The sequence below is a fragment of the Podarcis bocagei genome (assembly GCF_964188305.1).
Source record: "Podarcis bocagei genome assembly, chromosome: 10".
In the NCBI taxonomy this organism is placed as follows: domain Eukaryota; kingdom Metazoa; phylum Chordata; class Lepidosauria; order Squamata; family Lacertidae; genus Podarcis; species Podarcis bocagei.
This window is the reverse complement of record NC_138135.1, coordinates 7858378-7882871: the sequence shown is the minus strand read 5'-3', so window position 1 is coordinate 7882871 and position 24494 is coordinate 7858378. Positions and strand designations below refer to the sequence as shown.

The 24494-nt window shown below is 46.3% G+C and overlaps 1 protein-coding gene across 1 annotated transcript; it reads left to right on the top strand.

Moving 5' to 3' along the window:
- Positions 1 to 5267: 5267 nt before the first annotated feature.
- On the top strand, positions 5268 to 22130 carry TMEM209 (transmembrane protein 209). The gene is made up of 15 exons (XM_081210176.1): positions 5268 to 5352; positions 6186 to 6325; positions 6883 to 6941; positions 7969 to 8100; positions 9361 to 9602; positions 10669 to 10873; positions 11636 to 11811; positions 13008 to 13079; positions 13301 to 13397; positions 13686 to 13811; positions 14652 to 14749; positions 16890 to 17004; positions 17860 to 17957; positions 19058 to 19131; positions 20180 to 22130. The coding sequence occupies exons 2-15, from the start codon at positions 6189 to 6191 to the stop codon at positions 20232 to 20234; spliced, it is 1686 nt and encodes a 561-aa protein (XP_081066302.1). The 5' UTR covers positions 5268 to 5352; positions 6186 to 6188; the 3' UTR covers positions 20235 to 22130.
- The last annotated feature ends 2364 nt before the right edge of the window (positions 22131 to 24494 follow it).

The window sequence follows — 24494 nt, the reverse complement described above, 5'->3', positions numbered from 1 at the left end:
TCAAGCAAGCAGCTCGCAGCTGCATTGCTTCTGTATCGTAACAGAATTGACCTGCGCCTCCATGGACAGCTGTGAGTCCAAAATGACTCCCAGGCTGCGCACCTGGTCCTTCCGGGGCACAGTTACCCCATTCAGGACCAGGGAGTCCCCCACACCTGCCCGCCCCCTGCCCCCCCCAAAACAGTACTTCTGTCTTGTCAGGATTCAACCTCAATCTGTTAGCCACCATCCATCCTCCAACTGCCTCCAGACACTCACAGGCTCGGAGAGCTCTTCAGATGTTGTTGAGCCCGCAAGTCCCAGCATGGCACGCTGTTAAGAGTGATGGGAACCTTTTTACCATATGTGGTGGGAATGTAGAGAAGTTTTTTAAAATTCGAAAATAATATATAATGAATTGAAATAAATGTTTAAATTGACATATGTAAAAAAAAAACCAGAAGCATTTTTGCTAGGGATTGTAAGACAAGACCTGCCAAGAAAAATAAAGAACTTTTTTATGTATTTTGCAACAGCGGCAAGAGTCTTGTTAGCACAAGGATGGAAGAACGAGGAAACTTCAACGAAAGAACAGCGGCAAGAAAAATTGATGAGTTATGCATAACTGGCCAAATTGATATACAAACTGCGTGAAAAGCACAACTGTGACTTCAAGGAAGAATGGGAACTTTTTACAAACTATCTAAAAAGACAACAAAATGAACTGGGCTCTTTGGCAGGTTTTGAATAAACATTCACAAATTTATTAGTTGAACATGTGATAGAAAAAGCAATGATATGTGCAATTTTATAACATGCAGAGAACAAGATATGGGGAAAAAATCAGGGAGGGGAGCTGAGGGAAGTCCGGGGGGGAGGGTTGGGGTGGAATAAAGGGGGGGGGGAATAATGTAACTGATTATGAGGATTGACAAATTGTTACACTGAAATTGGTTATTAATAATAATAATAAAAAGAATGATGGGAGCTGCTACAAGATTCCTGCATTTTCAGGGGGTTTGGCTAGAGGATCTACAGTCCAGTCCAGCTCTACAATTCTGTGATGCTATGATTCTGCAACATCTGGGGGCCACAGGTCTGCCTCCCCCTTCAACGCCATTTGCATTCCCAGGGCAGTTTCTGAAGATATTCAGAGGGCAATATACAACAAATAGCAATGAATAGCAAAACAGCAGCACAACACAGGTGATTCTGGAACATGTCATATGAGGGGTTTTGATGATGCGCTCTTTTCATGTTGCGAACGGGCCTCCAGAACAGATCCCGTTCGCAACCAGAGGTACCACTATATACAGTATAAGTAAAATAAATGAGAAGCACTGCACAAAGCAGACTGGTAACCACTAATAATCACCTTACGGCATAGGCTTTCAACTTTTTTGAGTTCATGGCTCCCTTGATCAACTACCTTCTTTCTGCGGCACCCCTGGGGGCGCTCAGGACCCCAGTAATCTCACCCCTTGCTTGCAGAGCCGGCAGCCCCTCACCCTTTTCCGAACACCCACCCTTGTGGAGTGTTCCCTCTGCCTCCTCTCCTCTCCCCACTCCTTGGGGGTCCTCTGGGCAGCCGTCCGTCCCTGATTGCTGAGCTGCCCCCTACCCTGCCGCAAAGAGAGGTGCCCCCCAGAGGCACCATTCGCCTGTGGATCTTGTAGCTAGGGCTGCTGCAATAAACAGCCGTACAGTCATACCTCGAGTTACAGATGCTTCAGGTTGCGTTTTTTCGAGTTGTGGGCCGGCGAAACCCAGAAGTACCGGAACGGGTTACTTCCAGGTTTAGGCGGCAGCGCATGCACAGAAGTGCTAAACCGTGCTTTGTGCATGCGCAGAAGCGCCGAATCGCAACCTGCACGTGCGCAGGTGCGGGTTGTGGACGCTGCGGGTTGCGAACGTGCATCCCGCACGGAACATGTTCGCAACCCGAGTGTCCACTGTACAAGCCTTTGGGAGGCAGAGACGCGAGAGGGCATCAGAGGAGGGAGGGAAGGAAAGAGGGGCAGAGGCCAGTGTGGGACCCCTGACCATCCTTTGAGGCACCCCAGGGTGCCACGCCACACTGGTTGAAAACCACCAAGCTACAGGAAAAGAAAGCGCCAGAGCACTTGTCGCCCCCAGGCTCCCACATGAAACCACTCAAAGGCCGTGCTTTTTTTTCTGTGGGGACACAGGGGTACGCGTACCCCTAAACCTTTTGTGAATCTAAGTTTGGCCTCATTGAGGTATTTCAATATGAGTAGGAAAATGAGAGTACAGTCATACCCGTGTTACAGAAGCTTCAGGGTGCGAGTTTTTGGGTTGCGCACCACGCCGAAGCTGGAAGTACCGGAACTGGTTACTTCCGGGTTTCAGCGCTTGCGCATGCGCAGAGGCACTAAATTGCACATGTGCTGAAGCGCCGAATTGTGACCCGCGCGTGCGCAGACACCGCGTTGCGGGTTCTGAACGCTGCGGGTTGCGAACGCGCCTCCCGCACGGATCACGTTCACAACCTGAGCAGCCACTGTATTGTACCCCTAAACATTTTTTAGGGGAAAAAAGCCAATATTCAAAGGTCTCTGTTGATTTCCAGAACATCCTAGACCAGTGGTTCTCCAAGGGAGTGGAGCACCACCCTGGGGTGGCAGTAGTGGATGGCAAGATTCGAGGACAATCAAAAGAAACATTGGGCATTGTCGGCCAATTGGTGCCAAAGAAGGACAGAACTTTTTTTATGTATGCTACAACAGCAGCAAGAATGCTCATTGCAAAGTATTGGAAGACACAAGATTTACCCACTTTGGAAGAATGGCAGATGAAGCTGATGGACTATATGGAACTAGCAGAAATGACTGGCAGAATTCGAGACCAGGGAGAAGGGTTGGTGGAAGAAGATTGGAAGAAATTTAAAGATTACTTACAGAAATATTGTAAAATTAATGAATGTTAGAATGATGTTGGATAGAAATTAAGTGGTTTCCAGCTGTAATGCTTTAAGGGAATATGAAAAAAGGGTTATAAATAGGTAAAAATTTAATGCTATTATTTTTAAGATCAAGATTAGGATAATTAAAGAGGGTAAGGATTTGCTGATTCAACAGATGGAAGTGGAATACAAAAAAGGGAGGTATGAGGAGGTCCGGGAAACAAGCTAAAGGAAATTAAGTAATGGAAAATCTGTGTGTTTTTTAACTATTTTTATTTTGTATTTTTGTTTTTTTTTTTTGTTTATATTTTTGTTGTTGTTATACTTTAAAAAATCTTAATAAATATCTTATAAAAAAAGAAACATTTAAGCATTTCAGTGTAGCATGGTATAGTACTGTATCAAAATGGTTTTATTTTTATTTTCAGAATAAGGATAGGTATCTTTTCAAAAGGAGAGCAAGAGGCGTGTTTATAATCATATTTTGGGAATGCTTCGTGTTCCGACGGAGCTGCCTTGTTTTAAACTCTCTGAATATTATAAAGTAGTTCTGTTCTGTCTTGCAAATCAAGCACTGCTAGGAGTTGCTCCTTTTTGTTTTCTTTTTTTTTTTTTATAAAATTTTTATTGGGTTTTCCGCTTTTATAAAGACAATACAAACACAACAATAACACAAGACACAAACATGTATAAATTCAGCAGATCCTCTTCTCATAACCTTGTTCCCTGACTTCCCCCCACCCCCCCCCTCGTGCATCCCAATTCCCAAGATTATATCAGCAAGTTGGTATTTCTCCTCTTAACCATCTTATTCATTTTGTTGCCTCTTTTCTAATAAAAAAAAAAAATTTGATTTTCCTAAGTTGGACTTAAGTTCTCTTCCATCGATTTTTCATTTTGTCTTGAATAAAAGTCATATTAACCAAACATGAAAGTCTTAAGAGTTTTTAAGAATCTCCTCTTCCCTCCCTCCCATCCCCGGTTTTCGTCCCTTCCCCAATACATGTCCAAAATAACAATTCTTAGCCTGGGTTCCTCACGTCCGAGGCTTTCAAGTCCCTTTCAGTCCCTCTCCGCCGGTCTCGCTGGTTGTCCTTTATGTCAGTCGTCGAGTCTGGAAAAGGATCTTTCACCATCAAAACATATTCTCTTCCCACAAGGAGATTTGAAAGCAACTGCTGGAGTATTTCCACAAAGCCTGTATCCTCAAAGTCAAAGTCCAAACGGAGGCCCCAATCATATTTCTTTATTTTAAGTTCCTGTATTCCATATTGTCCCAGAACCTCCTCCTTCTTCTTCTGCGTCTTTCGCAGACTTGTGGTAGATATGTTCCCAGAGTCTCCTTGCTTGTGTTCCACAGATGTCAGCTTTTGGTTGTTGCTTCCCAAGGTTACTTTCTCTTTTTCTTGTTTAGTCTCTTCCACCTCTGTAGACATTGTTTCCCATTCAGCTCCTTTTTGTTTTCTAATGTCTTTCTGAACACTAAGATGACCAAAAGTGCTTCATTTTTTTTAAAGGATTATTTCAGCTGTTTCCATTTTTATCCGTAAGCCGCCTTGGGTCCTTATCAGGGAAAGAAGCGCTGTATAAATACGTGATGGAATATTTACAACTAGCAAAACTGACGGGAAGAGTTAGAGGAGCATTGAACCAGAAAATATTTGGAGAATGGAGAATATTTTAAGGATTCTATAAGATCAAATTGTACCAACCACACCATATTAGCAAAACTTGAGTGAAACTTGTAAACCCCAAAAATACTGTTTGTGGAGTAGACGGGAACAATATTAAAGAATACAAAACTGCGAAAAAAACGACAGTACAATGAGAATGATTGGAAGACTCGTTTTGTCAGAGGTCTTTTTTATTTAAGTGTTTATTTAAGTATTAACTAGGAAGATGAAGATTTTTTTATGCACGTAAATCTGCTTTTTCTTCTTTCTTTTTTCTGTATTTTCTTCTCTTTTTCCTTAATTCTTTTTACTTTAATTTTCTTTTTGTAGCATGAGGTTTTTAAATTCTTTGTAAATTCTTCGTATATGTGTGTAATTTAAATTAATAAAGATTTTTTTTTAAGTAATAATAATACAATGAGAGGCGTCTAGAGAGAACTTTGCTCCGCCTCAGCTGTTTCTCCCGCCAAAACTTGAAAGCGACCGGCCGGCTTCATAGAGGGAGGGGAGGGGCCACGTCGTGACGAGATGGGGGCGAGGAGGGAAACAGATGCGACCCAATCGGAGCCGAGCGCGAGAGCAACCGCCAACCGTCGCCTTCACCCTTCCGTCGCCCCAGCGACAGCTCCCGCCTCCGCCGTCTTCTCCCGCCTCCAATCGGTACGAGCCAATCCCCTTCTGCTGTCGTCAGAGGGTTGGGGTTTTTTTTTTAAAAAAGGAGCAGGCCCCGCTGCGCACGCGCGCTTTAAAAACGAAGCCGCGCGAGGAGCCGCCGGGGTAAGTGAGGGGAAACGAGCGCGGGGAAGTTGAGAGGGTCGGTCTGCCTTTGAATTGGGGGTGAGTGAGTGGTGCGCATGCGCTCCCTGGGGCCCCGTTTACCGTTGGCCCCCAGAGGCGGGAACGGTGAACCCTGGGGCCCTAGAGGCTGCCGGACTCCAACTCCCATGAGCCTCAGCCAGCACGGCCAGTAGCTAGGCATGATGGGAGTTGTAGTCCAGCAGCGCCTGGAGGGCCTCAGGGTGCCCCTGCCCCAGGGGGGAGCGCGTGGGGCGCCCCATTTCTCACTGCCCGGGTCGCAGCCCGTGTCAGGATCAGTCCCTGGCACCTCCTTGTAGCTGGACCAGGAAGTGTGCGCCCAGCTGGCCCTCTGGCATTATGAGGCAGCTTGGGCTAATAAGGCATAGGCTGCCTGAGGGACCGTGTTCCCCTCATGGGAATCTGCCCAGGGGAGGCCCTGGTCCCAATCCTGCCACCCTCCCAGACACGTTCAGTGGGGACGCGGGAGAGGGCGGCTGTGGAACTCCCTGCCAAGAGGAGGGCTCCCCGTGCTTTGGGCGAGTGTCTGCAAGCCTTGCGCGCCCGGCAGGAGGTACCGCCGGGTACGGGAGGCTTGGGGCGGCAGCCTGTCGCCCGAAGCACGGGGAGCCCTTCGGAGGGTGCCCCGTGCTTCGGGTAGGTGAGCGCAAGGCTTGGGGCGGCAGCCAGGGCGGAGGGGGGGAAAATAATTTTTTTAATTCATTATCCCCCCAAAAAACGAGGTGCGTCCTATGGGCCGGTGCGCCCTATAGGACGAAAAATACGGTAACTAACTGTCCCTCTGCTCTTTCCAGACGATGAAGGGGGAACAAGGTCCAGCTGCTTCCCTCATTGACAGGACCATCGAGATGAGGAAAGAAACTGAAGCAAAGAAAGTTGTCTTGGCATGGGGACTTCTGAACTTGTCCATGGCTGGCATGATTTATACTGAAATGTAAGAGAGGCAAACACCCCAACTTCATTCTGCAACCTTGCTGATGGTTTCTTGTGGCCCATAGTCATCAGTGAGATAAATGTTCACCGCTTCTCCCATGAATTCATCATTCATCATCCCATGAATTCATAAAGGATTTCAAGTCTCTTTCTCTTGGTGTCAGCCACACAGGGGATGGTGATATTGAGCTGTTGTATTTGGCTGTTTTAAAAATGACAGAGAGAATGTTCGTGGAAGTGCTTTCTGACGCTCTAAAATGCTATTAAATTTTAAAGGGGTTATTAATGAGTAAATGTGTCTGCTCTGCTTTGGCAGATGACTGTTGGGTGGAAGACACAAATCTCTCATAGCTCAGATTTGGAGGAGAGAATCGGGGAGCTCACTGTGAGGTGCTGGAAATCCAGCCATAAAGTTCATCCTGGGGGAACTTGTTGTCTCTCCATTGTATCTTCATCACGGGGAGTGAGCTATTTATTGTGAATCACTGAAAAGTAGTTGGTGCTTCCATGCTGTGGGGGCTATGAATGACCTTTGTCTCCCTCTTCCCGCCCCCCCAGGTCTGGAAAACTAATCAGTTCCTATTATAACATTTCGTGCTGGTTACTATGGTATGTTGGTAAGTACTTTGAAACTCCAGAAAAATGTAGAAGTTGGTTGAATGGACTGGGGATATCTCTGCATTTATGCCTTTAGGGAGAGAAAAAGTAAGTGAGGAGGTGATTCTCTGGGTTTCGTTTTTTCATAGAATTGTAGAGTTTGAAGGGCCCCACAAGGGTCATCTAGCCCAACTCTCTGCAGTGTTGTCATCACAGCTAAAGAATCCCTGGCAGATGGTCATCCAGCCTCTGTTTGAAAACCTCATAAGGGAGAGTCCCCCCACCTTCCGAGGGAGTCCATTCCACTGTTGAACAGCTTTTACCGTCTGGAAGTTTTTCCTAATGTTTAGCCGAACTACAACTTTCTTGTAGTTTTGAGTCCACTTGGTTTGAGTCCTCCTCTCTGGAGCAGTGGAAAAGCTTGCTCCATTTGACATCCCTGCAGATATTTAAAGATGGACGTATTGTAGGGTTTAAAGCCACCTTGCTGTCCCCATGCTTGCTTATCCCTCTGTCTAGGTTCTATCCATGTTGAGTAAACATGTTCAGGTGCAGACCACAACACTAGCTTCCTGCAATCTCTGGTCTGTGTTTCAGGAGTTAGCTTCAGGGCTGCACCTCTCCTCTCTCCAGCCTCTCCCCGCCACCCCACCTCGGTGGTGCAAATTTCTTCCCATTTGTTCCCTTAAAAATAGTTCAGCATTACAAGTGCCATCATCTGTGACTGGTGCTAACTCTGGTTAGACCATTTCTGTGAGTTGCTAAGTGCATATATATGTGACAAATTATAAAGTATTAATTGCCCTTGACTGCTCTGGTTGCCAGGCAACTGCATAAATTCAGTGAGATTGGAATTTCCATGTACCTTTTCTGCTACAGACCGAAACTTTTCATACTGAATTTCTTGATTGTTCAAATATTTTGATAATCCCGATTACCTGGTGAAACCAGCATCTTTCGTGCGATAGATGAGTGGCTGGCTGTGTAAATTGTGACCAGTCTCATGCCGTTCACAAACTCTCATTGTAATCTTCTGTTTTGTTTTAGAACTTGCATTTGCGTCTTTGTTCAGCCTTAATGCCTTATTTGACTTCTGGAGGTATTTTAAATATACTATGGCCCCAACCAGCTTGGTGATGAGTCCTGGACAGCAGACCCTCCTGGGGTTGCAGAATGCAGGTAGGAATGCAGATTTAAAAACAACTCTGCAATTCAAGTAACTTATTCAAAACATTTGGAGCACCCGTGCAAATACTGACACAATGGAAGTGGTGTGTAGTTGATATTTTCTATGGGGAGAGTCATGTATTTGACAGATCATCTTGTTGAGGAGGGCAAGGGGAAGGCAATAGGGTGGGAGTACCTGATTTCATGGGATGTGGGTGGCGCTGTGGGTTAAACCACAGAGCCTAGAACTTGCCGATCAGAAGGTTGTCGGTTCGAATCCCCGCACCGGGGTGAGCTCCCGTTGCTCGGTCCCTGCTCCTGCCAACCTAGCAGTTCGAAAGCACGTCAAAGTGCAAGGAGATAAATAGGTACCGCTCCAGCGGGAAGGTAAACGGCGTTTCCGTGCACTGCTCTGGTTCTCCAGAAGCGGCTCAGTCATGCTGGCCACATGACCGGGAAACTGTATGCCGGCTCCCTTGGCCAGTAAAGCAAGATGAGTGCCGCAACCCCAGAGTCGGCCACGACTTGACCTAATGGTCAGGGGTCCCTTTACCTTTTTACCTGATCTTACATGTAGCTGTGCTTGGTGTGCCGCCAGGAGCCTGTTGTCGCCCGCCAAGCTTTCTCTGCAATGCACACCACGAAGAGCAGAAAATTTAAAAAGCAAATAAAATGGCTGAGTTCCTTGACATATATATACGATCCTGTGGGATGTGCAGAAGCTTTCTTTCTTTTCTTTTTTTATTAGGTTTTATAAATAAGAATAATGTTTTACCAATAAACATAACAAGTTTTCTCATGTTATTTGTATATAACAAAAATAGCATAATAAATGTGGAAAAATATCTACAACATACCGTATATTTCATTATTAATGGTGAGTGTATAAGTTCTTGGTTTATGAATTGGTTTAAATAATTAGGAAGATGAAAAAGAAAGGGGCGAGTGGTGTGGTATGGTTATGCTTCTATTCTACTTTGTGTGAGGGGTTGTGTCAGGGTTACTTGTATGGGTTCTCTTACTGTTCACTTGTTGTATTTCCTTGGTGGTGAGAGAGGTTGGGTATGGCTTAGGGTGTGATTGGTTGTCTTTGGTTGGCTGTAGTGAGAATTGTATTTGTGTGTGAGCGGGGTGTGAGTGTGTATTTTTGAATCAGGTTAGCCAGATTGATTCATATGCTGTCGGGGGATTCTTGTTGTTTTCCTGTTGGGCTGTGTAAAGGTGCAGAAACTTTCTAAAGCTTAAAAATATATTTAAAAATTTCAATTTCAGCTGTCCAGACTACTCCACCCCGTGAGCTGACGCCAAAGAAAACTCCTCCTTTGACGCCTTCTCCTCCCATCCAGGGGCAGAGTGTGCTGAGTTACAGCCCGTCCCGCTCGCCTAGTGCCAGCCCAAAATTTGCCTCCAGCTGCATGTCCGGCTACAGCCCTCAGCTCCAGGCTCTGTCGGGTAGCAGCTCTGGTTCTTACAGTGCTGCTATGAGCTACTCCCCAGGCAGCTGCTATAGCAAGGTACAGAGCTTTCTCAATAGTCTCTTCTCCTATAATACTTTTGTTGTTGTTTAGTCGTGTCCGACTCTTCGTGATCCCCTGGACCAGAGCACACCAGGCACTCCTGTCTTCCACTGCCTCCCGCAGTTTGGTCAAACTCATCTTTGTAGCTTCGATAACACTGTCCCACCATCTCGTCCTCTGTTGTCCCCTTCTCCTTGTGCCCTCCATCTTTCCCAACATCTGGGTCTTTTCCAGGGAGTCTTCTCTTCTCATGAGGTGGCCAAAGTCTTGGAGCCTCAGCTTCAGGATCTGTCCTTCCAGTGAGCACTCAGGGCCCCTTCCCTGCTCCAACTTGGCTTTGATTTCAACTGCCTCAGATGACATGAGCTTATCCTGTTGCAACGCAGAGGTGGAATCCTTTCCAGATTTCCCCTGCTTTTGTACCCCCTTTGGGCCAAGTGCCAGAGGCATGAACAAAAGTTAATGTTTCTTTTTTTAAAAAACAACAACAACTTTGCAGCTCTCTGATGGAAAATAAATGGGGAGAGATCACTCATCCACGTGTTGGGAGTCCCAGTATATTCCAGGGAGATAGGAAGCCCAGAGCACTTGTTCTTTAGATGTCCCTTTTATGAAGAGGCACGTCGTAAGACCATTGATCCCCTACTGGTGAGGCTTGCTGACCTCCCAGAAAAGCAAAAATTCGACCTTTTCCTGTTTGGCAAAGATCAGAAGACGACCCGGATGGTCGCCAGATTCTGTGTACAGATCTGGAGGCGCAGACCATCTCCCGACTCAAACTAGTTCGTTAAGAAAATCCCCAAACATTGTTCCGTGGGTAACTCTGGGTCAGCTCTCTGCAGTAGTTTATCTTAAAGTTTTAAGTGTCTATATGCTTATCGCATTTATAAAATTTAAATTTATTGTTGTACATTGTTTTAATTGTTTGTTTTCCTTTTGGGATTGTACCCCAAGTGTGTTTTATAAGCTGGTCCCCGACCATAATAAATTATCTATCTATCTATCTATCTATCTATCTATCTATCTATCTATCTATCTGTATATTCCATTTTGTTTTGCCCAGGTCCCCCCTTTTAGCCCTTCCCCAAGCACTTCACCATACCCCACCAGCATCGGCCCAATGGATAGCAGTGGAATGAGGTCACGGTATCGCTCTTCGCCAACTGTATACAACTCCCCTACTGGCAAGGAAGACTATATGACGGACCTCAGGTCTCTGGACAATTTCCTTCGAAGCGAGGAGGAGAAGCTGCACAGAGTTCAGCTGGGTAAGCAATTCTCCACGTAAATAATGTCTTTGGCCCCACCTGATGGAGTATTCGTGTATGTCCATAGCTATGAAAGCCTTACCAGCCAGTTCCCGTAGATTTGTAGATTACCGTAGCCAGTAGATTTGTAATCTGGGGGACTGAGTTCGCTTCCCCTCTCCTCCACATGCAGCTGCTGGGTGACCTTGGGCTAGTCACACTTCTCTGAAGTCTCTCAGCCTCACTCACCTCACAGAGTGTTTGTTGTGGGGGAGGAAGGGAAAGGAGAATATTTGCTGCTTTGAGACTCCTTTGGGTAGTGATAAAGTGGGATATCAAATCCAAACTCTTCTTCTTCCCATAATTTCTTTTGCATGCTTGTGGTTGGATAATTACAGGGAGCACACGGTGGCGCTGTGGTCTAAACCACTGAGCCTCTTGGGCTTGCTGATCAGAAGGTTGGTGGTTTGAATCCCCGTGACGGAGTGAGCTTCTGTTGCTCTGTCCCAGCTTCTGCCAACCTAGCAGTTCAAAAGCACATCAGTGCAAGTAGATAAATAGGTACCGCTCCAGCAGGAAGGTAAAAACGGCATTTCTGTGTAGTCTGGTTTCTGTCACGGGGTTCCATTGCACCAGAAGAGGTTTAGTCATGCTGGCCACATGACCCAGAAAGCTGTCTGTGGACAAACGCTGGCTCCCTCAGCCTGAAAGCCAGATGAGCGCCGCAACCCCATAGTTGCCTTTGACTGAATTAACTGTCCAGGGGTCCTTTACCTTTTACAGGGAGCACAGATTCCAGTTCTCCTTCTAGCAGCCCAACCTTTTGGAACTACAGCCGGTCCATGGCAGACTATGCCCAGATGCTCAGGAAATTCCAGTACCAACCTGCCTGCAGGTCCCAAGCCCCATCGGCCCACAAAGATGAAGCTGAGTTGAGCTCCAAGCAGGTCGCTGAAGAGGTAAATGGAAGATTGGCATCGGGGCAGTAGGGGACTGTTTCCTTCTGAATGGCGTCTCCAGAACATCAGTCTTCAACCTTTTCACATCCAGGCCCACATTTAACCCAAACATGCTTTTGGGGACCCCCCTACTTCCCCCAATATATTTATATGGTGTTAGTGCTATGCGGGTGGCGCTGTGGGTTAAACCACAGAGCCTAGGACTTGCTGATCAGAAGGTCAGCAGTTCGAATCCCCGTGACGGGGTGAGCTCCCGTTGCTCGGTCCCTGCTCCTGCCAACCTACCAGTTCAAAAGCACGTCAAAGTGCAAGTAGATAAATAGGTACCGCTCCGGCGGGAAGGTAAACGGCGTTTCAGTGCGCTGCTCTGGTTTGCCAGAAGCGGCTTAGTCATGCTGGCCACATGACCTGGAAGCTGTACGCCGGCTCCCTTGGCCAATAAAGCGAGATGAGCGCCGCAACCCCAGAGTCGGCCATGACTGGACCTAATGGTCAGGGGTCCCTTTACCTTTAGTGCTATTCACCTTAGTTCAGGTCCCAACCCACCAGCTGAAGACCAGTGCTCTAGAGTCATTACAGTGGTACCTCGGGTTAAGTACTTAATTCGTTCCGGAGGTCCGTTCTTAACCTGAAACTGTTCTTAACCTGAAGAACCACTTTAGCTAATGGGGACTCCCGCTGCTGCCACTGCACCGCCGCTGCATAATTTCTGTTCGCATCCTGAAGCAAAGTACTATTTCTGGGTTAGCGGAGTCTGTAACCTGAAGCGTATGTAACCCGAGGTACCACTGTACATGTTAGTGGCAAATCACTACAAGTGCATGTACTTAATAGTGAACTCCATTGGGACTGGAAGACTGAATTCAGAGTAAAATTGCATTGGAGCGTGCATTTGGGAGCAGTAATAGTTGTTTACTATTAGACTCTAATGGGCTATTGATACTGCTTTGTTTGATATAAGTTGTTTATTTTAAAGTGATTGTGACTTTTTTGTATTTGATCTGGTTGTTATTATTGTTTGATGGTTTATTTTGTTTTTAAATGGGCGGGGTATAGATAAAATAAAAAGTTTAAAAGACTTGCGACTTTATAACTTGCTTACTATGTTTCAAGAAGATAGGAGGATGTAAATAATAATAATCATACAATGACTGGACTGAGTTGACATACTGAGACCATCTTGTTTTCCCATTCAGGTTTGGGCAAGAGTGTCAATGAGTAGGCAACTTCTGGATCACATGGACTCCTGGACTGCTAAATTCAGAAACGTGAGTTCTGCCACTGGCCTTTGAAATCAAACAGGTGACTTCTTGTTTGATTTGGGGGATAAATAGTCAAATTAAGCTAAGGAGGGATGGCTGACAGATTGCTGTGTGGGACAAACTGAAATGGCTTGAAAGCCCAAGACGCAGTTCAGCTTACCTTTCTTTCTTTCTTTCTTTCTTTCTTTCTTTCTTTCTTTCTTTCTTTCTTTCTTTCTGCCATTTAGTGGATCAATGAAACAATTTTAGTGCCCCTCGTACAGGAGATTGAGTCCGTGAGCACTCAGATGCGGAGAATGGGGTGCCCAGAGTTGCAAATTGGAGGTACGTTGACTTACATAAAACTTGTGGCCTGTTATCTCCTGTTGTAGAGGAAATAGCCCACTATTTTTACCACTTGGTAATATCTGGGAACACCCTTTGGACGCCACATTTGTTTATATTTAGAGGCAGAGTCGGGTCAGGTTGTTGTGATCTACTGGGACACTGTACAGATAAATTTGCATGTTTGTGGGTAGCAGAACATAACCTTGTAGATTAAATAAAAGGAAGTGAGCAGCCCTTATCATGACTTATCCTGTCTGGCGGGCTCATGGCCTTTTGTTTTTGCAGATGCCAGCATCAGCAGTCTGAAGCAAGCAGCCCTGGTTAAAGCTCCACTCATTCCCACACTGAACACAATAGTGCAATACCTGGACCTTACGCCAAACCAGGAATATTTGGTTGAAAGGATCAAAGGTAAAGAGTCAAGGTGTTGGTGTGCATTTGGGGGCTTTTTTACGCTAGGTATAAATAGCATTGGTTTTCAGCAAGCTGCTATTGCATCAGCAAGGCCTCTGCACTTTGGCCTCTGCTAAGGTAGTAGAAGGAGGGTCTTGAGTTTCAAACAACAATATTACAGATTGGCAGTATAGCACTTAATGGTGATCCCGATGAAGGTTTCCACAGGCTGAAATCAATAATAATAATAATAATAATGATGATGATGATGATGATGTATTTATTATTTATACCCCACCCATTTGGCTGGGTTTCCCCAGCCACTCTGGGAGGCTTCCAACCGAATATTAAAATACAATAGTCTATTAAACATTAAAAGCTTCCCTAAACAGGGCTGCCTTCAGATGTCTTCTAAAAGTCTGGTAGTTGTTTTTCTATTTCACATCTGGTGGGAGGGCATTTCACAGGGTGGGTGCCACCACCAAGAAGGCCCTCTGCCTGGTTCCCTGTAACTTGGCTTCTCGCAGCAAGGGGACCCCCAGAAGGCCCTCGGCACTGGACCTCAGTGTCCGGGCAGAATGATGAGGGTGGAGATGCTCCTTCAGGTATATCATTCTAAACCAGCTTTTGCCAACTTGGCTTCCTACAACTCCCGTCAGCACCATCGTTCAAAACATCTGGAGGGCACCAGGTTGATGAACGCTGGACAAACAGGTGTTGAAGGGAACAGCCCTCTTTTAGAACTGCCTCTTTCAGTTATTGAATGGTACTGAAGCTCCAGGAACGGAATCTCTTTTGTTAAACCTTCCTCCAGTTCTGCCCCCAAATAACGTACTGCACAATTCTGCCAATCTACAGAGCTTTCTCAAGGAGGGTGCATGAGCTCTTTCCGGTGGAATCGGGGTGGAGACTTCAAAGCACGGAAATGGGATACTGATTTGCCCACAGACTCTGCAGTAAGTCTTGTGTGTTGTCTGCCCTGAATATATTCCATTAATGTTCTGTGGCTCAGCAACAGTGCTAAGAATTAGATGGGAACGTACCGTATTTTTCGCTCTATAGGACACACTTTTCCCCCTTCAAAAATGAAGGGGAAATGTGTGTGCGTCCTATGGAGCGAAGAAGCCATAGCCCCGTGACCCTCTCCCGGCTGGAGAGGTGGCGCACGGCTATGGCAGGAGCCTCTTTAGCCGCACACCACTTCTCCAGCCGGGAGAGGGTCGCGGGGGGCTTCTTTAGCTAAACAAGCCCCCTGGGACCCTCTCCCAGCTGGAGAGGTGACGGGCGGTTTTGGCAGCAGCCTCTATAGCCGCGCGTCACCTCTCCAGCTGGGAGAGCGCGCGCGCGGCTAAAGCAGCCCCCCGCGACCCTCTCCCAGCTGGAGAGGTGGCACACGACTACGGCAGGAGCCTCTATAACTGCGTGTCACCTCTCCAGCTGGGAGAGTGCGCGGGGGGCTATGGCAGGAGCCTCTCCGCTGCGTGCCACCTCTCCAGCCGGGAGAGCGAGCGCGGGGCCCTTGAGGCTCCTGCGGTAGTCGCGCGTCACCTCTCCAGCTGGGAGAGGGTCGCGGGGAGCTGCTGTAGCCGCGCGCGCGCTCTCCCAGCTGGAGAGGTGACGCGGGACTATGGCAGAAGTCTCTTTAGCCGTGCCCCACCTCTCCAGCCGGGAGAGCGCGCGCGCGGCTAAAGCAACCCCCTGCGACCCTCTCCCAGCTGGAGAGGTGACGCGCGACTATGGCAGGAGCCTCTTTAGCCGCGCACCACCTCTCCGGCAGGGAGAGTGCGCACACGGCTAAAGCAGCCCCCCGCGACCCTCTCCCAGCTGGAGAGGTGACGCGCGACTATGGCAGGAGCCTCTATAGCTGCATGTCACCTCTCTAGCCTGGAGAGCGCGCGGGGGGCTATGGCAGGAGCCTCTCCGCTGCGCGCCTTTCCCCGCTCCCCGACCTGCTCTTTGGGGCTGGTGGTGGGCTTCCCCCTGCCAGCCCCAAAGAGCAGGTCGAAAGGAACCTGAAGCCTGGAGAGCGAGAGGGGTCAGTGGGCACTGACCCCTTTCGCTCTCCAGGCTTCCAAGGTAGCCGCCTGAAGGCGACTGAACACACCTTAAACGGCACCTTGTTTTAGAGGGGGAAAACAAGAGGGGGGAAATTCTCCCCCTCTCTGCGCAGCGCCTCCTGCCGCTTCGCTGAAGGGGTGCTGGGCAGAGAGGGGGAGAATTTTTTTTTCTTGTTTCCCCCCCTCTAAAACAAGGTGCGTCCTATTGTCCGGTGCGTCCTATAGAGCGAAAAATACGGTAGATTGCAGTACTTGGAAGCAAGGGTTATATGCCATTAATTTTAGTCCTCTTGTGCTTAAACGAGGTTACATGAAATGTATGACATTTGTACGAACTTTTCTGTTTGGATCTGAGCTGATTGCTAGGTTGCCTGTATTGGACTGACTTTGAATTTTTTTACCTAGTTCTACACTTTCTCAAAGCACTAGAATAAAATCGTTTTGAAGTGACGCAAACACAGTAAGTCGTTAGCAGACATTATGGAGTTTGTTTGGCTCTGTCCCAGCTTGGTTGAATGTGGATTTCATTTCCCTCTGCCTTCTTCAGTGCATCCCGGCAAGCTGAGAGAGAGAGAGAGAGATGCACTTACCGTATTTTTTGCTCTATAAGACTCACTTTTTCCCTCCTAAAAAGTAAGGGGAAATGTGTGTGCGTCTTATGGAGTGAATGCAGGCTGCGCAGCTATCCCAGAAGCCAGAACAGGGAGAGGGATTGCTGCTTTCACTGCGCAGCAATCCCTCTTGCTGTTCTGGCTTCTGAGATTCAGAATATTTTTTTTCTTGTTTTCCTCCTCCAAAAACTAGGTGCATCCTGTGGTCTGGTGCGTCTTATAGAGCGAAAAATACGGTGATTGCTTAGTATACTTTTGCTTCTATATAAGTATTTGCTAGTAAGGGTCATATCCATGTCATTCTTTATTCAGTTGCCTGGGAACAGGGTTGTGTTTTGTATTAAGAAGAAGAGTGAATTTATGGCTTATTCTGGGGATATTTTCTTGCCAATGATGGTGAGAAAATGCATTTCTTTCTCTTTCTTCAGATTATCATGCACGTGTTCTGCACATACCTTGACTCCAGGTTACCACCTCATCCAAAATATCCCGATGGCAAAACATTCACCTCCCAACATTTCATCCAAATGCCTGATAAGCCAGGTAATGGGGCTCTTATAGCATTTTATGAACTGGGTGGGGCGGTGTTTTGCCCTCACTCATTGGTGATGGTTGATCATGAGAACAGAGGAAACTCCACACAAGCAGGGATGCCTCTGTGTACATGGAGCTCTGTATGCATATTGGAGCCTCATGAAACTTTTTGAGTATGGCCTTTAGATACATCCAGCAGTCTCCCACAAGCTATGGGTTGAGTAGCATTATCTTACTTTATATAAACAAACACACAGGATTGTATCCAGTGGTGATGCTCAGCTGACAGTAAGGCCTCCATCAGTGGACTGGGGAGAGAAGTCATTTTCAGCCATTCTCCCCCCCCCCAAAAAAGCCTACCCCCATCTGCTCCTGAGGTTTTGCAGAGTTGTTTCGGGGGGGGGGGCGAAGGGGAAATGGCTGGATATTATTTCCCTCCTCTACCACTTGTCATCAAGTGGCTCTGTGGGTTAAACCACAGAGCCTAGGACTTGCTGATCAGAAGGTCGGCGGTTCGAATCCCCGCGACGGGGTGAGTTCCCCTTGCTCGGCCCCAGCTCCTGCCAACCTAGCAGTTCAAAAGCACGTCAAAGTGCAAGTAGATAAATAGGTACCGCTCTGGCGGGAAGATAAACGATGTTTCCGTGCGCTGCTCTGGTTCGCCAGAAGCAGCTTAAGTCATGCTGGCCACATGACCCGGAAGCTGTACACCGGCTCCCTCGGCCAATAAAGCGAGATGAGCGCCGCAACCCCAGAATCGGTCATGACTGGACCTAATGGTCAGGGGTCCCTTTACCTTTTACCACTTGTCATCAGCCAAATAACTCCGTTAATCAAGGCAAAATATGAACTTGTTGTTCACAGACGTCTCCAACGAGAACTTGTTTTGCATCTACCAGAGTAGCGTCAACCCTCCCCACTATGAACTTATTTACCAGCGACAAGTCTACAGTCTACCAAAGGTAGGAATGCAGCAACTTTCCCATTGATGCCTCCAGGACAGCGGAGCAGCGCAGAAGAAATTGGGTAGTCTTCCAAAACTGCTAGGGAGGCGTCCAGTGGGTGGGGATATGAGCCGCCTGCTGTACAGGATATTTCCGTGGCATCGGTCTCCACACACCTGTTGAGCCGTCACCTGTCTTCCTCGCAGCATGGTGATGCATCTGTGGCTGGGAGAAGGGAGCAAAGTACAGTGGTAACTCAGGTTAAGTACTTTATTCGTTCCGGAGGTCCGTTCTTAACCTGAAATTGTTCTTAACCTGAAGCACCACTTTAGCTAATGGGGCCTCCTGCTGCTGCCGTGCCGCCAGAGCCCGATTTGTGTTCTTAACCTGAAGCACTATTTCTGAGTTAGTGGAGTCTGTAACCTGAAGCGTATGTAATCCGAGGTACCACTGTACTGGTCGTCTCCATTAACGAGGCTTGCCAGTTACCCTTCCTTATAAGTGACAATCACTGCAACAAAATGTTGTGGTATGGAGTACTGCTGTTCAGGATTCCCTTTTCTAAGCTGCTACATGACATTTCCCGCTCCCCTCCTGAATTTGCTGTTTCTTTCCCCTAATTATCAACCAGCATGCAGTCGCTGAGTCTGTTTAGTCCCCATTGGTGTGTTTTCAGCCTCATCGGTCTGTTTTCAGCTTTTTGGCGTTTTAGAGGTAGTTTCCCCCTGAATATATTTTGGTTACTTCTGCAGCCCTGTGGGCTTCCCTGAGGGAACCTGCTGACCCCTCCGTCTTGGATGTGGATGGTGCAGCCTTAACTTCATAAGGGCCCACAGTCCTGGGAATGAGCTCACATTTAATGTATAGGATACTTAGGAAGCTTCAGGGGGTAAAAACAGTTCACGTCTGAGCTATCCAAAAGTATAGCCGCTGTATTGTGCACTAGATTCTCAGCTGACCCAACCAGGTGTGTGCATAGTGGTCTTACAGAGGTGCAAGCGATTCCAGTATTGCAATCCGACAATATACTGAGGGCAACAGCCCCTCATGCTTAGTCTAAGTCTTTGTCACGTGACCCCCCTCCTGTTCACTCGGACCCCTTTTGTCTTTCATTTTAGGGCAGAAACAACTTGTTCCACACCTTGCTAATGTTCCTGTACATCATAAAGACTAAAGAATCTGGGATGCTTGGGTAGGTATGGCATTCTGCATATTGCTGAACCCAACACTGGGCTAGGAATGTCCACTGAATAGCTTCTCTCGGTCAGTGTGGACAGTACCAAGATACAGTGGTACTTCTGGTTACGTACTTAATTCGTTCCAGAGGTCCGTTCTTAACCTGGAACTGTTCTTAACCTGAAGCACCACTTTAGCTAATGGGGCCTCCCACTGCTGCCGCACAATTTCTGTTCTCATCCTGAAGCTTAACCTGAAGCACTATTTCTGGGTTAGCAGAGCCTGTAACCTGAAGCATATGCAACCCGAGGTACCACTGTATATGCACCCAATAGTCTGGCAGCAATAGCATAAGGCATCTTCCTATGTCCCTAAACAAGGAGAAGTGAACTGCTCCCTGCCAGAAGAGAGGTTATCACATCACATTGAGGGTGGAGGGGGAGAGTGGTGGAATAATAATACTAATACTAATAAAATAATAATAAAATGCTATTTATATCCCGCCCTTCCCAGCCAAAGCTGGGCTCAGAATGGCTGACAACAGTAAAAATAGCACAGTTTACATAAAATCACAGTCAATTAATTGAAATACATTCTAAAATCAGTTCATTCTAAAATCAATTCAAAATCAAATTAATGGGAAGAGAACAGTTACTAGCCAATAGAGTGTGGAGGGATGGCAGGTGGAAATATTTAGTAAGAAGGACTGAAAATGAGCTGGAGTGGCCCCCATTTATTATTATTATTGCTGGCATGTGCACGTATTGGGGTGGAGGCTTGATGAACGAAACTCCCTAATGAGGGACTTAGGCTGTGGCCACATACGGTAAGTGGGAGTATGAGAATGAAGCCCAGTTAATCAAATAAGCACGGACATTAGAATTGGCTTCTGTGTATCAGTAGCAATATTTCTATAGAGTGGTTATCGAATGGAGGGATTTAGCTTAACCCTGCTCCCGATGCATCAGCTTCAAATGAGACTTTAACATTTTAAATTTCTTATTTAATTATGAATGGTATAACTTGCATGTCTTGATATGAAATGCATCAACTATTTTTTGCAGGCGGGTCAATCTTGGCTTATCTGGTGTGAACGTTTTGTGGATTTTTGGAGACTAGCTGCCAGTCCCTGTCGCAGGACACGTGGGGATAAACACCCCGACTTGTGTTTGGGAAGAGAACTCGGCAGCTTGCTGAACTTACTACCTTGAAAACATGGTTTGGATATATAAAGCAAGACATTTGTTTTTTAAAAACTGTATTTCGAATAATAATGAGAAACTTTCAGCATCAAAACCAAATGGTTTCTGTGAATGACTTGACTTGAGGATGACAGTGGGAAAGTTACATCATTTCTAGATGGACTGAATTACCTTTTTGGATACCATTCTGTTGAATGCGACTGCTGCTTTTAGACGACAACAGGAGGCCTGTTTGCCACACAAACCATCTGCCTCTGGAGATTCATATAAGCATGACACCAAGTCGATAATGCATTGCTGAATTGGATCCAAACTATTTGAGTGAGGCTGTGTATTCTTGGAGGCTGCTTCCATTTTGCCATGTCAGAAAAAAAGGTCACATCAGTATATCTTAAGTACAAGGCCCCAAACCACAGAAATACATCAAATCAGGTTTCTTTTGAGTCTTGGTTACAAAGGTATGTGCCTTTCATCTTTAGTGCATGAGTGACTTTGTATGATCTACGTTGCCTTTTTTTCTTTTTTGAAGTGACAGTACTCTAGCTCCTCTATCAGCAGCACAGAACAGCAGGCAAACTTCATTTTGACATGGCCTTTTCTCGGGGCCCTTGGGAGATGTAGTATTTTGGGTTGGTCGGGGTTCAAATTTCATGTTTCTATGGGATTCTGCGAAGTGAACTGCATCTAAAGCGTAGGGGTTTCCAATAGTTCATGGCATGGACGTGCTGCTGCCTTTCTTCCCCAACGCAGTCGGATAAGCAGAGAGCTACAAGAGCGGAACATCACCCTGCCATTCCAGCAAAACTGCCCCATGAGTCCTGTTGCCAAATAAACCAGTACAGTGGTACCTCTACTTACGAGCACCTCTGGTTACGTATCCTTCGGGATATGCATGCAGCAAACCCAGAAGTATTTTTCCGGGTTTCGCTGCATGCGCAGAAGTGCTCTACCGTGCGCATGCGCAGAACAGGCACCTCTGGTTGCGAAAACCTCAGGATCCAACCGGAGCTCCGGAATGGATCCCGTCCACAACTAGAGGTACCACTATAGTTTATTTTTCCTCCCAGGTTAAGACTGTGTGGTGGGCAGGAAAAGGATTGGCATGGATTGGACGTCGCATGTCTTTAGATAATTTGGTATATATATGTATTTTAATGAACGAATTCTGCTTCCAGTCATATCACTGGGGCCTTTCCAGTCTGCAAGGGAACAATTTTGCTGCTCTGTGGTTTTGGAAAGGAAGTAGCAGCTGGAACAATTGCTGCACCTTTTTAAAATTAGGCTTCCCCTGCAAAATGCTCCCCAACCTTAGCATGTACATCTTGGTGCCCAAACCTTTGACAAACAAAGCTATTTCAGAAAACCCCTTTTAAAGAATAGGGTGTTCCAAAACAAACCCTAACTCTCAGCATAAAATATAATTCATTTGCCTTGCAACCACAGCACACAGGACAATTTGTAGGTCTAATTTAATTAATTTACCGCTAGAGGTCTGCAGCCCTGTATCTCTTAATTCAGTTCTGTGAAACCCAAACATATCAACAGATCTTGTTGTGACCCAGAGCAGCATATTTTGTAAGCAAAGCTTCCTTTGTTGCCTTGACAAAGTGTGTTTGTACTGGATTTTGCAGGGGTGAACAGGCTAGAGAGATGGCAGGGGGTGGCTGCTTCTGCTTCCGTAGACACTGGTCTTAAGACCTATTGCTGTGACAGCAGCTTGTGTGTTACGTTTTTCTGATCCGAGTCATTCCTCAGGGAGCTGAAACCTTTGTTGACACCTGTCTTGGTGCTGCCATTAAAACGTCTGTTTTGATTTGTCTCTGTGTGACTCTTTTCTGGATCCTTTCTCTTCCCTCTTTTTCGCCCGTTCTCTCACGTCACAAAACCTGTGGTCCTTCGGACAATGTTGTACTACAGTTCCCATCATCACGCTGACCATTGGCACTGCTGGCCAGAACAGATGGCAGCTGCATCCCAGGAATCCCATTCCTGCCTTATACCTTTAGCTTCTTAGGTAGCCATTCTATTTAAGGTATCAAGAGAATCCTTTTACAGCCTTCAGCTAGCTAGCTAGCTATCAGTCTCCCATCATTCTGTCTTTCTGCATAATTCCGTGTTACTAAGCAGTTTATGGGATGCGGGTGGCGCTGTGGGTTAAACCACAGAGCCTAGGTCTTGCCAATCAGAAGGTCGGCAGTTCGAATCCCCGCGACGGGGTGAGCTCCCGTTGCTCGGTCCCTGCTCCTGCCAACCTAGCAGTTCGAAAGCACATCACAGTGCAAGTAGATAAATAGGTACCTCTCCGGCAGGAAGGTAAACGGCGTTTATGTGCACTGCTCTGGTTCGCCAGAAGCGGCTTAGTCATGCTGGCCACATGACCTGGAAGCTGTACGCCGGCTCCCTCGGCCAATAAAGCAAGAGGAGCGCCGCAACCCCAGAGTTGGCCACGACTGGACCTAATGGTCAGGGGTCTCTTTACCTTTTACCTTTTAAGCAGTTTATATCTATTGCACAGTCATTTAAAACGCAAGAGCCCTGTGGGATCAAAGGCTCATCTAGATGGTCGTCGTCACTGCCTCTTGTGAGAATAAACTCCAGAGTTCCTTCTGAGCCCTACACAAAGTCGCTAGCTGCAGGGATGACTGGACAACTACCAGCTCTGTTTTACTGTACAGTGGAACCTTGGTTCTCAAACGCCTTGGTACTCAAGCAACTTGGAAACCAAACACTGCAAACCCGGAAGTAAGTGTTCCAGTTTGTGAACTTTTTTCGGAGGCTGAACATGCTCCGTTTTGAGTGTTACACTTCCGATTTGAGTGCCAGGCTTCCATTTTGAGTCTGTTTTTGCTATTTATTATGCGTTTTTGTGGCTCTTTTTGTTTTGTTTTTGTGACTGTGGGGAACCCAGTTTAGCTACTGATTGATTGTGTGACTGCAGTACATTGTTTATTGCTTTCATTTTATGGATCAGTGGTCTCGTTAGATAGTAAAATTCATGTTAAATTGCCGTTTTAGGGGGTGTTTTTAAAAGTATGGGATGGATTAATCCATTTTGCGTCACTTTCTATGGGAAAGTGCGCGTTGGTTTTGGAACAGACTTCCGGAACGGATTAAGTTTGAGAACCAAGTTACATAATTTGCTGCTTAAGTGGAACACCCAAGATGAGATAGTTAAATCAGCTATGATTAAATGGGCACAAGACATTGGGCACAACATTATGTCTGAAGACTGGGAAAGGTTATGGACCACCGGTATGAAATTTACGGCATGTACTGCCTTAAAGGAAAACATTATGAAAATGGTATACAGGTGGTACATGACCCCAGTCAAACTTGCAAAGATATATCATTTGTCTGACAATAAATGTTGGAAATGTAAGGAAGCTGAGGGAACCTTTTTTCACCTCTGGTGGGCATGCCCGAGGGTGAAGGCCTTCTGGGAAATGATCTATAACGAGTTGAAAAAGGTGTTTAAATACACCTTTCATAAGAAACCAGAGGCCTTCCTCCTGGGCATTGTGGGCCAGAGAGTGTTAAAAAAAGATAGAACTTTCTTTCTATATGCAACCACAGCAGCAAGAATTCTTATTGCTAAACACTGGAAGGCACAGGAGTTACCCACGCTGGAAGAATGGCATTCGCAGCTGATGGACTATATGGAATTAGCTGAAATGACAGGCAGAATCCGAGACCTGGGAGAAGACGCCGTGGAAGAGGACTGGAAAAAATTTAAGGACTATTTACAAAAATATTATAAGCTATATGAATGTTGAGAATTTGCTAAATGTTCTGGAAAAACATGCTTCAGTATTGAATTTGGTAAACGTTGAAAATTAAGTTAAGATCTTGAAATGTATAAAATATGGACCATATAACTAAATGAAAACACAAAAACATATGAAATAAGGTATTAATTTGCTGTTTATTTTTTTTTGTAAAGAAAACGGGATGGGGGACGTGGGGAAGTCTGATCGATCATGAAAATGGATGTGAAAAAGTGAATCTTTTCCTTTTCTTCTTTTATAACTTCTTTTCTTTTCTGTAAAACTGCTTTTGATGTGCTATGGATGACATACCTTTCTTTTACCCTGGAAAAAAGCAATAAAAAATTTTTATTAAAAAATTTTTATTAAAAAAAGAGAACCAAGTTACCACTGTACTCTGAGAAGACGACTGT

Excerpts from the sequence above, each read along its gene's own strand:
- TMEM209 (XM_081210176.1), top strand. The coding sequence starts at position 6,189 with ATGAAGGGGGAACAAGGTCCAGCTGCTTCCCTCATTGACAGGACCATC. Across the intron at positions 13,398-13,685 it reads CCCAGAGTTGCAAATTGGAG|ATGCCAGCATCAGCAGTCTG; the intron begins GTACGTTGACTT and ends TTGTTTTTGCAG. Across the intron at positions 13,812-14,651 it reads TTTGGTTGAAAGGATCAAAG|AGCTTTCTCAAGGAGGGTGC; the intron begins GTAAAGAGTCAA and ends GCCAATCTACAG.